Raw genomic sequence first — 16,196 nt, forward strand, 5'->3', positions numbered from 1 at the left:
AGCAATCAGAATCGCAAACCAAGCTAGTCCCACCGATCTGCACTTGGCTCATATTTCTCCAAACATTTCTTATTCATAAACTAATTAGGTCTATTATCCATGTTAACTGTACCTGCCTCCAACACTATATCTGAACCACACTTTTTAAAAGAAAAAAGCCCCCATGCCTTTTTTAAATCTTTTCCTCCTCACCTTAAAAATGTGTCTCCTAGTCTTAACATTCCCCACCCTTGGGAAAAGACACCTGCCATTCACCTTCTCAGAGATTTATAAATTCATAAAGCATTAAAGTTCTCCACTCAACCTGCTATGCTCCAGTGAAAAAAAAGGTCCCAGCCTATCCAGCCTCCAACCCTTCAATCCCAGCAACATCCTGGCAAGTCTGTTCTGAACCCTATCCAGCTTAATGGTATCCTTAATAAAATCCAGAAGTGGACACAGTACTCTGCTGGACCAGATGAAGGAGAGAACAGAGTGGAAATTGGTAGCAAAATAGATAAACCTTTCTAATTATGGATGAGAGGGGGAAACGGCACTGATGATGTCATTGATTACTTATTCCAGTCCTACTCTGACCCCCACCCACAACTTTTTCTCTGGTAATGTCAGTGTTGAGTTGGTCACTGTTAATGGAGATGGAGAGGTCCAGGAAGGCAAGGGAGGTGTCTGAGATGGTCCAGATGAATGTAAGGTCAGGGTGGAATGTATTGGTGAAGTTGATTAACTGTTCAAACTCCTTGTGGGAGCACAAGGTGGTGCCGATGCAGTTGTCAGTGTAGTGGTGGAAAAGGTGGGGTGTGGTGCCAGTATAACTGTAGAAGATAGACTGTTCCACGTAGCCAACAAAGAGACTGGCTTGGCTGGGGACCATGTGGGTGTCCATATCTACCCCTTTCGCCTGGAGGAAGTGGGAAGATTCAAAGGCGAAATTATTGAGAGTGAGGACCAGTTCAGCCAAACAAATTAGTGTCAGTGGAAGGGTACTGGTGGGGACATTGGGAGAGGAAGAAACTGAGGGCTTAGAAACCCTGGTCATGGCGGATGGAGGTGTACAGGGACTGGATGTTCATGGTCCATCTCCATCAATGGTGACTGACTCAACACTAACATTTTCCACAAACCCACCGACTCCCACTGCTCCCTGGATTACACCACTCCCACTCTGCCACCTCCAGCTGACCTCCTTTAAAGACCACAATTTCCCCTCCCATGTGGTCGATGATGCCCTTCAGCACATCTCATCCACGTCCTGCACCTTCAATCTTGAGCTCTGCCCTCCAACTACAAAAAGAACAGAACCTCTCTGGTCTAATCTCCGTATACTTCGCATCATCCTCCGCCATTTCCACCACCTACAAACTGACCCCACCACCAGAGATAGCTTACCCTCCCCACCGTTACCTCTGCGATGACCTTGTCAGGTCCACCCTCCCCTCTCTGCACCTTCTCTTGCCACTGCACGAATTGCAAAACCTCCCTCACCTCCGTCCAAGGCCTCAAAGGAGCCTTCATATCCATCAAAGTTTCACCTGCACTTCCACACATGTCATTTACTGTATCCATTGCTCCTGATGCGGTCTCCTCTACACTGGGGAGATAGGATGTCTACTTGCAGAGTGTTTCAGAAAACATCTCAGGGACACCGGGATCAATCAACCCCTCCGCCCTTTGGCCAAACACTTCAACTCCCCCTCCCCCTCTGCCGGGGACGTGAAGGTCCTGGGCCTCCTCAATCGCCACCCCCTTACCACCCGATGCCTGGAGGAAGAATGCCTCATCTTCTGCTTCAGGACACCCCATGGCATCAATGTGGATTTCACTGGTTTCCTTATTTTCCCTTCCCCACTTTATCCCAATTCCAACCTTTCAGCTCAGCACCGCCCTCATGACCTGCCCTACCTGTCCATTTCCTTCCCACCTATCTGCTTCACTCTCCCCTTCGGCCTATCGCTATTATCCCCACCTCCATCCACCTACCATACTCCCAGCTGTCTCCCCCCAGCCCCACCTCACTCCCATTTATCTCTCCACTCGCGAGGCTCCCAGCCTCATTCCGGATGAAGGGCTTTTGCCCTAAACATCGATTTTCCTGCTCCTCAGATGCTGCCTGACCTGCTTTTCCAGCACCGCACTCTCAAATCTAATCTCCAATATCTGCAGTTCTCACTTTCACCAAAGGTGGTGGGGGTGAATGTGGACAGTTTAGATTAGGAGGGGGGAGGCTCTATTTTCCCGAGTCTTGTTCCAGTTCTCAGTTGTTACCTTTCCAGTTTAATATTGGATCATGGACAATAATCTAATTTTTCTTCATGTGCATCAGTAAAGAAAAGGCTTTCATGAGAATCCATTGTTAGAAGAATTTAGAAGAAATCCTTTTAAAAAGGATTTTTGTGAAAACCTTTTCTTTTAATGATATGCAAGAGGATGGATTACATTATTTCAGCACTGGTTAAGTTCAAGTCTAAGCTTTTGGTCTTCCACTTAACAGGACTGAAATATAAGAACACCAACTTAGAAATTAAGAATTTAGACCATTATAATAATATTGTACCAATTGTCACTTCCTGTCCAAGTTGATTTTCTTGTTTTTCCATTGGGTCAAGAGAGATCTTCAATTTTATCACTTTTCAGTAATGTTTTAAGTTCTCTACTACCAAACAATGTTTTTGAGAAATATTGACGTTCCTATTTTGCTGCAAACTGTTTTATATGCTGAATGTTCAGATTCTGATACCTCCCATAGTAGTGATAAATGCTCCCTTTGGTTTGTGCAGAATTAATTTTGTTTATCTATGCTTTTCATAGACTCCCCTATGAATGGGGCTGCAACAGTAATCTGTTTAAATTAGGTTAGATTACTTAGTGTGGAAACAGGCCATTTGGCCCAACAAGTCCACATCGACCCTCCGAAGAGCAACCCACCCAGACCTATCCCCCTACATTTATCCCTTCACTTAACACTATTGGCAATTTAACATGGCCAATTCACCTAACCTGCACATTTTTGGACTGTGGGAAGAAACCGGAGCACCCGGAGGGGAGAATGTGCAAACTCCACACAGACAGTTGCCTGAGGCGGGAATTGAACCCGGGTCTCTGGCACTGAGGCAGCAGTGCTAACCACTGAGCAACCATGCTGCCCACAAATTACTCTGGTATTTTGTAACTAAGGTTACTGCTCTGTGATTGAAGAACTGAAATTGTGCTTTCATGACAATAAATTTCAAAATTTTAAAATGTTTTGGGGTGCGTGTGAGAGAGAGAGACAGCTGTTATGGTAACTGGGAAAAGTCAACTGCAGTTTCTATTGCATGAGAATCCAAACCATATGCTGGTATTTTGGGAATTAAGTCCACAGTGCTGTCCAATTCTTTTTATATATTGTAGATGTCTCTATATACTTCTATTTGGTTAGTATTTAATGAAGAGGCATGTCTTGGGTCCTGTTCTAAGTATGGGAAAATGTGAGCTGTGGTATTTGTGGCCATGTCCATGTACAAAAGTCATGAGAAATAAAATTCAGGCTTGAAGGTTTTAATGGCCTAAGTATGCCCTGTCAGCATTCCAGTTTTGCTGATTCACTGTCAGGATCCCCACAGGTGGGCTTCACTTGCCCAAAGAAAAAACCCTTTTCTTAGCACAACAAGGGATCATTTTCTGCTTGTCTTTTTTTCCTTCTTGTCTCATGTTTCCAACATAAGTTAATCCTTTTTTTACACCCCCTTAAACTTCTGCCTCTTACCTCTTCTCCATGTACTAAATAATGCTAGAGATCACACACAATACCAGCCCTGTAACTTTGTCCACCCCAGACCAACTTCGGCTGCTCCACATCATGGCTGAATAATGCTGGCATATCTTTTTTTAATCACAAAACTTCCTCCATAGGGAGGCATGAGATGGGGTTGAGGGCACACTATTTAATTTATCTAATTCTGGTGTACTTTTGAATAATTTCTTTTGAATAAGAATAAAACTCAAAATATTTTCTTTTTGAAACCCAATATTTCAACTGGTTATGCCTCAAAGTACTTTGTCAAAAGAATGATCTGTTTTTCTTTTTACCTTTGTATCGTTTGAGAAATTTACAACATTACAGCGCAGTACAGGCCCTTTGACCCTTGATGTTGCGCTGACCTGTGGAACCAATCTGAAGCTTATTTAGCCTTCACTATTCCATTTTGATCCATATGTTTATTCAATAATCATTCAAATGTCCTTAAAGTTGGCGAGTCTACTACTATTGCAAGCAGGGCATTCCATGCCCCTACTACTCTGAGTAAAGAAACTATCTCCGACATCTGTCCTATATCAATCACCCCTCAGTTTAAAGCTATGTCCCCTTCCGCTAGCCATCACCATCCGAGGAAAAAGGCGCTCACTATCCACCCTATCTAACCCTCTGATTATCTTGTATGTCTTAATTAAGTCCCCTCTCAACCTCCTTCTCTCTAATGTAAACAGCCTCAAGTCCCTCAGTCTTGCCTCATAAGACTTGCCTCCGTATCAAGCAACATGCTAGTAAATCTCCTTTGAACCCTTTCCAAAGCTTCCACATCCTTCCTATACTGTGGTGACCAGAACTGTACGTGATACTCGAAGTGCGGCTGCACCAGAGTTTTGTACAGCTGCAACATTACCTTGTGGCTCTGGAACGCAATCCCTCTACCAGTAAAAGCTAACACACTGTGTCCCCTCTTAACAATCTTATCAACCTGGATAGCAACTTTCGGGATCTATGCACATGGACAGAGAGATCTCTCTGCTCATCTACACTTCCATGCTCTATACCATTAGCCCAGTACTCTTTATTCCTGTTGCTCCTTCCAAAGAGAATTGCCTCACTTTTCTGTATTAAACTCCACTTGCCACCTCTCAGCTCAGCTCTGCAATTTATCTATGTCCCTCTAACCTGCAACATTCTTCAGCACTGTTCACAACTCCACTGACCTTAGTGTCATCTGCAAATTTATTAACCCATCCTTCTACACCCTCATCCAGGTCATTTATTACAACGACAAACCGCAGTGAACCCAAAACAGATCCTTGCAGTAAGCCACTAGAAACTGAGCTCCAGGATGAACATTTCCCATCAACCACCACCCTCTATCTTCTTTCAGCTAGCCAATTTCTGATCCAAACCACGAAATCACCCTCAATCCCATGCCTCCGTATTTTGTGCAATAGCATACTGTGGGAAACCTTATCAAATGCCTTACTGAAATCCATATACACTACATCAACTGCTTTACCCTTATCCACCTGTTTGGTCACCTTCTCAAAGAACTCAATAAGGTTTGTGAGGCACGACCTACCCTTCACAAAACTGTGTTGACTATCCCTAATCAACTTATTCCTTTCTAGATGATTATAAATCTTATCTCTTATAACCACTTTCCAACACTTTACCCACAACCGAAGTAAGGCTCACCGGTCCATAATTACCAGAGTTGTCTCTACTCCCCTTCTTGAACAAGGGAACAGCATTTGCCATCCTTCAATCTTCTGACACTATTCCTGTAGACAATGATGACATAAAGATCAAAGCCAAAGGCTTAGAAATCTCCTCCTTGGCTTCCCAAAGAATCCTAGGATAAATCCCATCTAGCCCAGGGCACTTGCCTATTTTCACACTTTCCAGAATTGCTAACACCACCTCCTTATGAAGCTCAATCCCATCTTATCTCGTAACCTATATCTCAGTATTCAAACATGCTTTCTGCCATCGTAATACTGTCCTTGAACAACAATACCACACCTCCCCCTCTTTTACCAGCTTCTCTGTTCTTACTGAAACATTGAAATCCCGGAACCTGCAACAACTATTCCTGTTCCTGCTCCATCCATGTCTCCAAAATGGCCACAACATTGAAATCCCAGGTACCAACCCATGCTGCAAGTTCACCCACCTAATTCTGGATGCTCCTGGCATTGATGTAGATATACTACAAACTACCTTCCAAATTGCAGGTGCACTCTTGTGACCTTGAAACCATATTTCTATCCTCACTACTCTCAACCTCCTGGACACTGGAACTACAATTTAGGTTTCTATTTCCCTGCTGAATTAGTTTAAACCCTCCCAAAGAGTAAATTTGCCCCCCCCCCAGAATGCTAGTACCCCTCTGGTTCAGGTATAGACCATCCTGTTTAGAGAGATCCCACCTACCCCAGAATGAGCTTCAATTATCTAGGTATCTGAAACCCTCCCTCCTGCACCATTCCTGTAGCTGCATGTTCAACTTCGCTCTCTCCTTATTCCTTGTCTCACTAGCATGTGGCATTGGTAACAAACCAGATGTAACAACTCTGTTTGTTCCATCTGAAAGCTTCCACTCTAGCTCCCTGAATTTCTGTCTTAAATCCCCATCCCTTTCTCTACATATGTCATTAGTGCCTATGTGGACCACCACTTGGGGCTGCTCCCCCTCCCCCTCAAGGATCTCGAAAATACGATCTGAGACATCACAAATCCTGGCACCTGGGAGACAACACACCAACCATGAGTCTCTCTTGTTCCCACAGAATCTCCTATCTGTTCCCCTAACTATGGAGTCCCCAGTGACTAATATTTTGCTCCTCTCTCCCCTTTTCTTTTGAGCAACAGGGACAGACTCTGTGCCAGAGACCTGTATCCCATGGCTTACCCTCAAACAGTATCCAAAATGGTATACTTGTCGTTGAGGGGAATGGGCACAATATATCGGCCACTGTCTGTAGGTTCCCTTTCCGTCCCCTGACTGTAACCCATCGGCCTTTTCTTTTGTACCTGAGGTGTGACTACCTCCCTGTAACTCCTCTCAATTACCCCTCAGCCTCCCAAATGATCCGAAATTCATCCCGCTTCATCTCCAGTTCCCTAATCCGGTTTTTGAGGAGCTGGAGTTGGGTGCACTTCCCGCAGATGAAGTCAGTGGGGACACTAGCGGTGAATATTACCTCTCCCATTCTGCAGGAGGAGCATTTGACTATTCCCGCCATTCTCACTATTCTAAATTCCCAAAGTGACTACTGAAAAATAAAGAATAAAAAATAACTAGTTACCTTACCAATCCTGTACACAAGACCTTTTTTATTTTGGTTAGATGGGTGGGAGACACTACTTAGGTAGTGTTTTAGGTAACACAACTGCCCCAAAATATTACTTCACTCAGTCAGCAGTCCCGTGTCCACTCGTGCTCCGTGTGCACTCTACGTATTCACGAGGTACGTTTTTAAAGCAGAAACTTACCTCCTGCCAGCCGCCGCTTCTCTCTGTCTCTGTGTGTGTCTCTCTTCGCTGCTCCTGGGAGATCTGACTCTCGAGGTATTTCCCATTCAAATTTCCCTCTCTGGGTAAATTTGAATGCTAATATTTTTGGTGTTATGATCTACTTACAGTGCTATAAAAATGCAAAACCAATGAGTTGTGACATTCATCTGTTCACAAAATCCATTCAGGTAGAAAGTACATCAAAAGATTATCCAATACTGAGGAAATAAAGTTCAATAGTCAATCTCAGCAAGGATGCTGAGGTAGATAGATTTAAGGGATAATAGCTGGAGAAAAATCTAGCTTAATTTTTCATTTCATTTGCACGTTCAGTTGACTATTTTGAAGCATAGGAAATAAATCCAGTTGATTTGTTTTTTTCACAAAACTCTGCATTTCTTAGATAATTAAATAATCTCATATGTATAATGAAACTATGAAGCACATCATTGTTGCCAAAAATGATTTGGGCAACTGTTAATATTGGTGGATCTTTGGAGTTAACTAGTAATGGAGTTAGTGCATTTTTTGGTCAAATTTTTTAATGTTTGCTTGAATCTCCTTATCAGAAGACAGTGTTATGAAGAAGAGAACAATGTTAAATGAGGCAGTTTAACACTCAAGACTAGTGACTTTAAGGATATGACCATATTTCTTCTTTCTCCAGGATCCCAGGAGGTTTCTCTTCACGACACGTGAGTTTCATTTGCTTTTCCAATTGCAATAAATGACTATTCATTATTCGAATGGGGTACAGTCAGTGCTGAGATCTAATTTTGTTTGAAATTACTGAGCAGAATCTTGTTGAGGTTTCAAAGATCTCAGTTGTTGGCTCTCTCCAGCAGCCCAGCCAATCACCAAGTGACAAAGTCTATCACCTGATGGAGTGGCATTAAACCTGTTCGACTATAACCTGGTGTTGTGTGATTTTTAACTTAAGGGAGTGGCAAAGCTATTGGTGAGCCTTCCCCTGAAATCAAGACCACTACTGAAACGTGCCAGATAATCCGAGGCCAACAGCTTTTCTGCTCACACAAGGGGAGCCATGGTTTCTGTAGGAAATGAAACATCCACTGAGGTCCCAGATTCATGGAGTGGTCCAGGTGAAAAGTTGGTAATGTGAGTGAGGGGACTTTCAGGGTGTGAGTGGGGGCACTGGGCAATAAGAGCTCTCAGTAATACCAACATCTATCCATTTCCTAATGTCCAGTTCTTCAATCAGGCACTAAGTACCTTTTTGATCGAGGGACCTCACCTTCCCCACTTGAGGTAAAAAGCTGGATACCCTATTTTGATAGTCATGCCACATGGGCACAGGTTTGTCTCATTGGATTAATACTGGCGGTGATAGAATGACCCCTTAAATGGTGGCTAACTATTCGTGGCTGAGTCATGAAAGGTATACTGTAGGCCTTTGTCTAATTTAATTCTGGAGGAGATGGGAAGATGGAAGCAAATAGATTATGTCACATCCCACCTAATTAAAAGCCTTTCCCACTTCCAATATTGCCAGCAGTAAGAGCAGAAGTTTCTGCATTGAAAAAAATGAAAACTGCTCCTATTTACCTGGCTGTTGGCACTGAATGATTTATGGAATTATCCTTTGTGAAGTTTGTAATGGTTTGTCTTGAGATTAAGCTGGTTGGGAGTAAATCATGCCAGATACTATTGTTACAAAGTGTATGAAAGGTTTCATTTACATGAGAAGTTATGCTTTGTCAATAATTAAAAGAAGGTTTTAAAAAAAATCCTGGTCTTGAGATCACCTTTTTGAATCTTAGCAGTTTTAACTATTTCGCTTTTTTGATTGTGAGGGAGGTTTGATGAGCTTTATGGTCCTCTTATCAATGTTCCTATAAATGGGCTCCCATTGATTTGCCACATATTGTTATCTCTGTTTTGTGAAGCTGTTTAGTTTTATGATTTCAGCAACTGCTAATCTGAAGTAATTCTATTGTTAATAATTTGCTATTTAGTTCCAGGAGTAACTGGATTTTTCATGGTACTGGTGCTGTTCTTAATGTGTACATCTTCATCATATTCATTAAGGTAAGACAACATTAGCTTGATTAACAATTGAGAATGTATGAAGTAACTATTAAAAGTTATCTTTTTTTATATTTGTATTGTTAATGTGGGCTGTTGTGTTTTTTGCTTTGCAGGTTTTCCAATTTTGATGTCTTTTGGTATACACATAACCTCTTCATAGTATTCTACATTTTACTTCTGCTTCATGTGACTGGGTAAGTATGTTGAAGTAACACTTTTCAAACGTTTTATTTTATTTAATGAACCGATGCTATGTTGATCTGAAGTCCATGAGAATTGTGGTTAGTCAAAACCGTTGGTAATTGTAGTGCTTGTAATGAGGTCAACCAGGTGGACCTCAAATATTCACCAAAGATTGGACCAACGTAATAGTCCCAATCAGGGAGCCTTGGATAACAGATAAAAACAGGGCTGTCAGCTATGCTGTCACTGAGGGCTGCCTGTCAGAGAGGGGTCCGCGTGCGTCGGGGGAGGACGAGGGGAAAGACGACCCCCACCACCGCCGCCCGGGACCACATCACGGGGCTGCCTGGGACCTGCCTTGGGGACCCTCCCCAACAGATCCGCCCCAACCGCCGTGACCAAGGGCCTGCCTAGGACTTGCCTGAGGCCTGCCCCCGCCATCGCTGCCTGGGACTCTATTTAGTGCCGCCTGGGACCGCCTTGGGCCCCACCCCACAACCTCCACCACTGCTGCAACAAGAGGCCTACCTGGAACTTGCATTAAGACCCTCCCAAGACCTCCACTGCTGCGACCTGGGGCCTGCCCCCACCACTGCGACCAGGGGCTTACCTGGAACTCACTCTAGTGCTGCCTGGGACTTGCCGGAGGCCTGCCTCCACTGCTGCTGTTGCCTGAGGCCTGTTTCCACCACCACTGCCTGGGACTCATCTTGGGCCCCTCCCAAGGACCTCCACCACTGCTGTGACCTGAGGCCTGCCTCCACCTGCTGCCACTGCCACTGCCTGAGGCCTTACCTGGACTTATCAACATAGCTGGTTCCTGGGGCCTTCTACCATTCAACATCACAGTATGGCGAGTCCCAAAATTGCAGGGCCCAGCCGCACCTACGCTGGGGTAGCCGCTGCCTTAGGGGCGCCTACTCCAACCCCAGCTGCAACCGCAACCCCCGTCAGACACCTGACTAAGTGCCTGAGGGTCAAGGCCTATCCCCACCCCAACATGACCATCGAAGCCTGCAGCAAGGCCATGGCTAGTGTGGTCAGCCCACTGGCCATCGTCGCTGCGGCCCGGATGTACGGGAAGGCCGTCTTTTTCCTGAAGACCGAGCAGGCGGTCCACCTGGCCGTGGAGAGTGGGCTCACTGTGGGCGGGACACATCTGCCTGTCAATCCTTTGGAAGTTACGGTCCAGAGGGTCGTGATCTCCAACATCCCGCCCTTCATTGCCAGTGAGCTTCTTCTTCCCCACCTCAACACCTTGGGGGAGATCCGGTCAGGTGTCCAACCGCTCATGTTCGGTCTTAAGGACCCTACCCTCCAGCACGTATACTCCTTCCGATACCAGGTGTTTATTTGCCTGGCCCGGGAGGAGGTCACAGAGGGCTTTTTTACCCTCCTCCACGAGGGCGCGGCCTACCGCGTCTTCTGGATGGCGGATGGCGTGCGGTGCCACCTATGCCGCGAGGTGGGGCACATTAGAAAAAACTACCCCACCCAGAAGGCTGCCCAGCCCACACCAACGGCTGAGGGTGGTGCCGCCTCCCCCTCCCCCCGAAGTCAACACCACAAGCCCCGGCATTGGGGGCTAAGCTAGAGGCTTCCAATGCCTCAGCCTCTGGCAGGGAGGGGGGTGAGCGTCCGGCCGGAAGGCGCTCAGGAAGATGCAACGCGCCAGGCCCGCCCACGGGGAGACCACCCTATCATCCTCCCCTACAACTAGCCCACGACCTGCCCTGCGCCGGCACGACAATGCCCCCGCGGCCGTGCCAGCGTTGCCCCGGTGCGGGAACCCTGACCCCCAAACCCATACCTGACCCTGGCCCTGCTGCACCCACTGACCCCACACCCAACCCCCGCCCCATTAAAGAAACCCCTGGGGCTTCAACGCCTGCTCCTGGCGCCTACAACACCTGGCCCGGGGGCCCCTGAGTCCGAGCCCCGCCACATCCTGGCACTAACCTGCGGGGAACCACCGCTACCTGACCTCCTGCAGCAACTGTGTCTCTGGGCCCTGGAGAGGGAACTGGGCCCCTGCCCCTGCCCCTGCCCCTGCCCCGCCCACTATCACCTGATAAACCAGGGACGGGGCAGGAGGTGACACGGCTGGCCCAACCCACCCTGGCCACGCCCCCACCTTCCCCCAGCCAATAGTATTCCAGGAAAGGCTGGGGGGGGGGGACCTCGGGCCCCATGACCACCAAGGCGGGCGGGGAGGGGAAGGCCCATAAATTTCCCCCCTGCCCCTCTGGGGAAGAGGTACTAGCCCTTGGAGGGGAGAAATATCCCAGCAGCGCACCTGTGGCGCTACCCTTCTCTAGGGGATGAGCCTATGGTGTCTCTTGCCTGTCCCACACCGTCGCCTGACCTGCCCAAACCCCCGGGGGCTGCAGCAGGACCTTCTGCTGCCATAACTCCACTGGCCCCTGGGGAAATCTTTAAAGGCCGCATGGGCCGTGGTGCGGGTGACAACGGCGAACTCTCCGCTGGGTCGTCGAGCGGTGGAGGGGAGGAAGGTGTTATCCTCACTCCTCCATCCCAGACTGTTTTTCTGGGGGCCTTTTCCCTGGGGGAGGGCCTTTTCCCTGAGGAGCCGGGCGTCCCGGTGTCGGGAGAGGAGTGGGGCCCCGAGCCTCTGCTGCCCGACGACCCGAACTCAGGGCATTCTGGGAATAGGTGTGCCGAGGAAGGTACCACCGGTGACCCTGGGGGTTGGGTCGCCGGGGGTTTGAGGCCAGTTGGCGGTTCCGGACCAGCCCCCATCCTCTCGGTGGGGGAGGGGTCGGTGACCGAGGGCGACCTCCCGGAGGAGGGTTCAGGATCGGTGGCGGACACCGGGGACGACGCGGACTCTGTCTGCAGCGACATTTTCGAGTCCCAGGTGCCCCCCCACCAATCTCCCCCTCATCCCCCTCGAGGAACTCCGGGAATTTGTCGAGGAAACTCTGAGTCGCCGGGATAGAGCCCAACTGGCGCTCGACCGCTGGAGCTCATTCGATACAGTTTACTGGTTGGCCCACGCTGCTCGCCAGGCGCCGGGGCTCGACGTTAACGAGCGAAAGCGAGTCAGGAACTTCCTGGGGGCACTCCTGGTGAGGGCGAGGGACATCTGTGCCCCTCCCTCGTCCTCCCTGTAAATGTGTATATTAGGTTTTTAACTGTACTGGTGGTGGTTGCACAATGCTTCCGACTATAGCCAGCCTCAACATCAACGGCAGCAGGGAGTCACAGCGCAGATTCCAGACCCTCTCGGTCCTCCGGGACGAGAGGTATGCGGTGTGCTTCCTGCAAGAAACCCACACTACCCTGGGAGACAAAGCCACCTGGCTCGGGGGGGGGGGGGGGGGTCTACATGAGTCACCTCACCCGTAGATCTGGCGGGGTGGCTAACTTGTTGGCCCCGCATTTTCAGCCAGAGATCTTGGGGGTCAGGGAGCCCGTGCCAGGCCGTTTGCTTCACCTGACGGTTTGGCTGGGGGGTGGCGTGGTGCTTCACTTGGTGAACGTCTACGCTCCCCTGGCCGGGCCGAGGCAAGCGAGCTACTTTTGAGAAGTGTCCGCTCATCTCGCCTCCATCAACGAGAACCAGTGCATCGCCCTCGGGGGAGATTTTAACTGCGTCGAGGACAGGGACCACGGCAGTGCCCGCACTGGTTGGGCGTCGGGGAGGAGGTTGGGAACTTGGCCAAGTCCTTCGACCTGGTGGACGTCTGGTGGAATCTCCATCCCAACTCCATCGCCTTCACCTTCGTGAGGCCTGGGGTCGGAGCGTCCAGAATCGACTGCCTGTACGTTTCGCGGGCGCACGCCTCCTGTTTTCCGAGGTCCTCCACGTGGTAGGTGTCGTGCTCGGACCATCACCTGGTGTGGGTAGAACTCCTTCTGTTCGGCGCCAGGCTCGGCTCCGCGTACTGGCACTTTAACAACCTGCTGCTGCAGGACGACCGGTTCCGGGACTCGTTTCGTCGATTCTGGGCCGGCTGGAGAAGGAAGTGGGGAAGCTTCCCCTCCCTGAGCCTTGCCCATGTCCGCGTCTTCTGTCAGGAGTACGCGAGGGGGTTGACGAAGAGGCGGAAATCCAGGATCGGGGAGTTGGAGAGGGAGATGCTCGACCTGGAGTCACGCCTCAGTCAGCCCGACGCGGACCCGGCCCTGCGCGGGGCGTACGCAGAGAAGAAGGCCGCGCTCTGGGACCTGCAGCTCGTCGGGGCTCGGGGCGCGTACGTGAGGTCGCGGATCCAGCTCCTCCAGGACCTGGACTGTGGCTCCCCCTTCTTCTACTCGCTGGAAAAAAGGCGTGGCACCCATCAGCATCTCCTTGTGCTGCTGGCCGACGATGGGTCCCTCGTCTCGGATCCGGAGGGCATCAGGGCCCACGTCCGAAACTATTACACGGCTCTGTTCTCTCCGGATCCGTCCAGCGAGGATACTCGCAGAGTTCTGTGGGAGGACCTGCCGCAGCTCGGCCCGAAAAACGCCAGAAGGCTTGACGCTCCCGTCACTTTAGAGGAGCTGACCGGCGCGCTCGAGGGGCAAAACCCCAGGGCTGGATGGGCTGACTGTGGAGTTCTTCAGGGCGTTCTGGGACGTCCTGGGGAGCGACCACGCGCAGGTCCTGGGGGAGTGTCTAAATGCCAGAGAGCTGCCCCTTTCTTGGTGCAGGGCGGTCATCGTCCTGCTGCCAAAGAAAGGGGACCTTCGTTCCTTGAACTGGCGCCCGGTCTCCCTCCTCAGCATGGACTACAAAATCTTCGCCAGGGTGTTGTCTTCTCGCCTGGCTTCCGTGCTGACCCACATGATTCACCCGGACCAGTCTTACACGGTCCCGGGCCGGAGGATACACGACAATGTCCACCTGGTCCGGGACCTGATCCATTTCTGTCGACGGGCTGGTCTGCCGAGCGCCTTCCTGTCTCTCGACCAGGAGAAGACATTCGACAGGATCGATCACGAGTACCTGCTCGGGACTCTGCGGGCATTCGGGTTCGGGACGCAGTTCATCGCCCGGATCCGACTTTTGTACGCCACCGCAGAGCATCTGGTTAAAATTAACAGATCCCTGACAGCACCCCTTCGCTTCAGGAGAGGAGTGCGTCAAGGCTGCCCCCTGTCCGGCCAGCTGTATTCCCTGTGCGTGGAGCCTTTCCTGCGCCTCTTGCGGAGGAGGTTGTCGGGGCTGGTTCTGCACGGCGCCGGCAGGGGGGTGGTCCTCTCGGCCTATGCCGATGACGTGCTCCTCACTTTCACCGACCCGGCTGACCTGGGGAGGATGGGCGAGTGCCAGGCTGTGTCCTTGGCAGCGTCTTCTGCCAGGATCAACTGGGCCAAATGTTCTGGACTACTGGTCGGTCCGTGGTGGGTGGACTCTCTGCCAGAGGAGTTACGGGGGTTCAGCTGGAGTACCACCCATCTCCTCTACCTGGGGGTCTACCTCAGCCCGGCCGAGGAATCCTGGCTGGCCAACTGGCAGGAGCTGGAGGCCAAAGTCTCGGCTCGCCTAGGCCGCTGGACAGGACTGCTCCGAGTGCTATCTTACAGGAGTCGAGTGCTGGTCATAAACCAGCTGGTGGCCGCCATGCTGTGGTACCGGCTGGTCAGATTGGTCCATCTTTCTGGTTTTGTCGCTGACATCCAGAGGACGTTGGTCGACTTCTTCTGGGACAAAAAAATGCACTGGGTCACTGTGCAGGTTCTGAGTCTCCCTATTGAGGAGGGCGGTCAGTCGCTGGTGTGCGTCCACACCCAGGTCACGACGTTCCGCCTTCAGACCTTGCGGCGATACCTTTACGTTGAGCCTACTTCTCGTGGTGCGCCCTGGTGACATATTTTTTCCGCCAGGTGTGTAACCTCAACTACGACACGCAGCTCCTGTTCGTCGACCGTGACGGTTTGGAGGTCGCCCTCAAGACGCTGCCTGTCTTTTACCAGGACCTGATCGCTGTCTGGAACATGGTCGAATCGCGTCGCGTCGCGCCTACCCTCCGGCAGGAGTAGCGGCTATCGGCAGGGAGCCGTTGCTCAGGAATCCGCACCTCTGTACTCGCGGGTTTGAGTGGCTGTCGGAGGGGAGGGCCGTGGCGGCGAGGGTGACCAGTGTCGGGGACGTGCTGGGGGCCTGGGCTGGACGCTGCCGCAGGGCATAGAGAGCAGGGCAGCGGTAGACGTCCGGTACGTGGCCACCGCCATCCTTAAAACGGCGGTGCTCGGACCCGACGTAGTGCACCAGTTGGAGGACGCTCAGGTGTGCGGTGGGATCCCGTCCGCGCTCACCCCAGCCCGGACGGAATTTCACATTGGCCCCAAGGTCCCGAACTTCCCGTGGGAGCCTGTGCCCCACAACCTGAGCCGCCTCCGGAATTTTAATTTGTTCCCTTTCAGGGGGTAAAAAGGCAGACCCTGTATAGACTGCTGCTGCACACCGTCCACCTCTTCTCCCTCATCCACCGCCCGGACACGCCTTGGCGTGCCCACTTGCCACCGGGTGGTGGGGATCCCCAGTGGAGGGCTCTCTACGCGGGAGTCCTCCCCCTTTCTCTCGGGGATCTGGGGTGGAGGGTGCTGCACGCAGCAGTCCCCTGCAACCGCAGATTGCGGTGGTTCATGGACTCCCAGCCCAACTGCTTGTTCTGTGGCGCTGTGGAGTCCGTGGACCACGTGTATATTGGGTGTGGGCGTTTGCACTCCCTTTTTGATTTTCTTAAAAACCTCCTCCTCT

At 50.6% G+C, this 16,196-nt stretch overlaps 1 protein-coding gene across 3 annotated transcripts in view; it reads left to right on the forward strand.

Moving 5' to 3' along the window:
• The window catches only part of nox4 (NADPH oxidase 4), a 172,901-nt gene that overhangs the window by 57,276 nt on the left and 99,429 nt on the right, over positions 1-16,196 (forward strand). For all 3 annotated transcript variants that reach the window (XM_043691547.2, XM_087988033.1, XM_043691549.2), the window contains 3 exons: positions 7,920-7,947; positions 9,229-9,301; positions 9,415-9,495. In XM_043691547.2, coding sequence (XP_043547482.2) covers positions 7,920-7,947; positions 9,229-9,301; positions 9,415-9,495 — 182 coding nt within the window. The remainder of the gene's footprint in view (positions 1-7,919; positions 7,948-9,228; positions 9,302-9,414; positions 9,496-16,196) is intronic.

This window comes from Chiloscyllium plagiosum, unplaced genomic scaffold (genome assembly GCF_037043375.1).
Source record: "Chiloscyllium plagiosum isolate Xiang-an unplaced genomic scaffold, Cpla_swu_hap1 HiC_scaffold_6, whole genome shotgun sequence".
Classification (NCBI taxonomy): Eukaryota; Metazoa; Chordata; class Chondrichthyes; order Orectolobiformes; family Hemiscylliidae; genus Chiloscyllium; species Chiloscyllium plagiosum.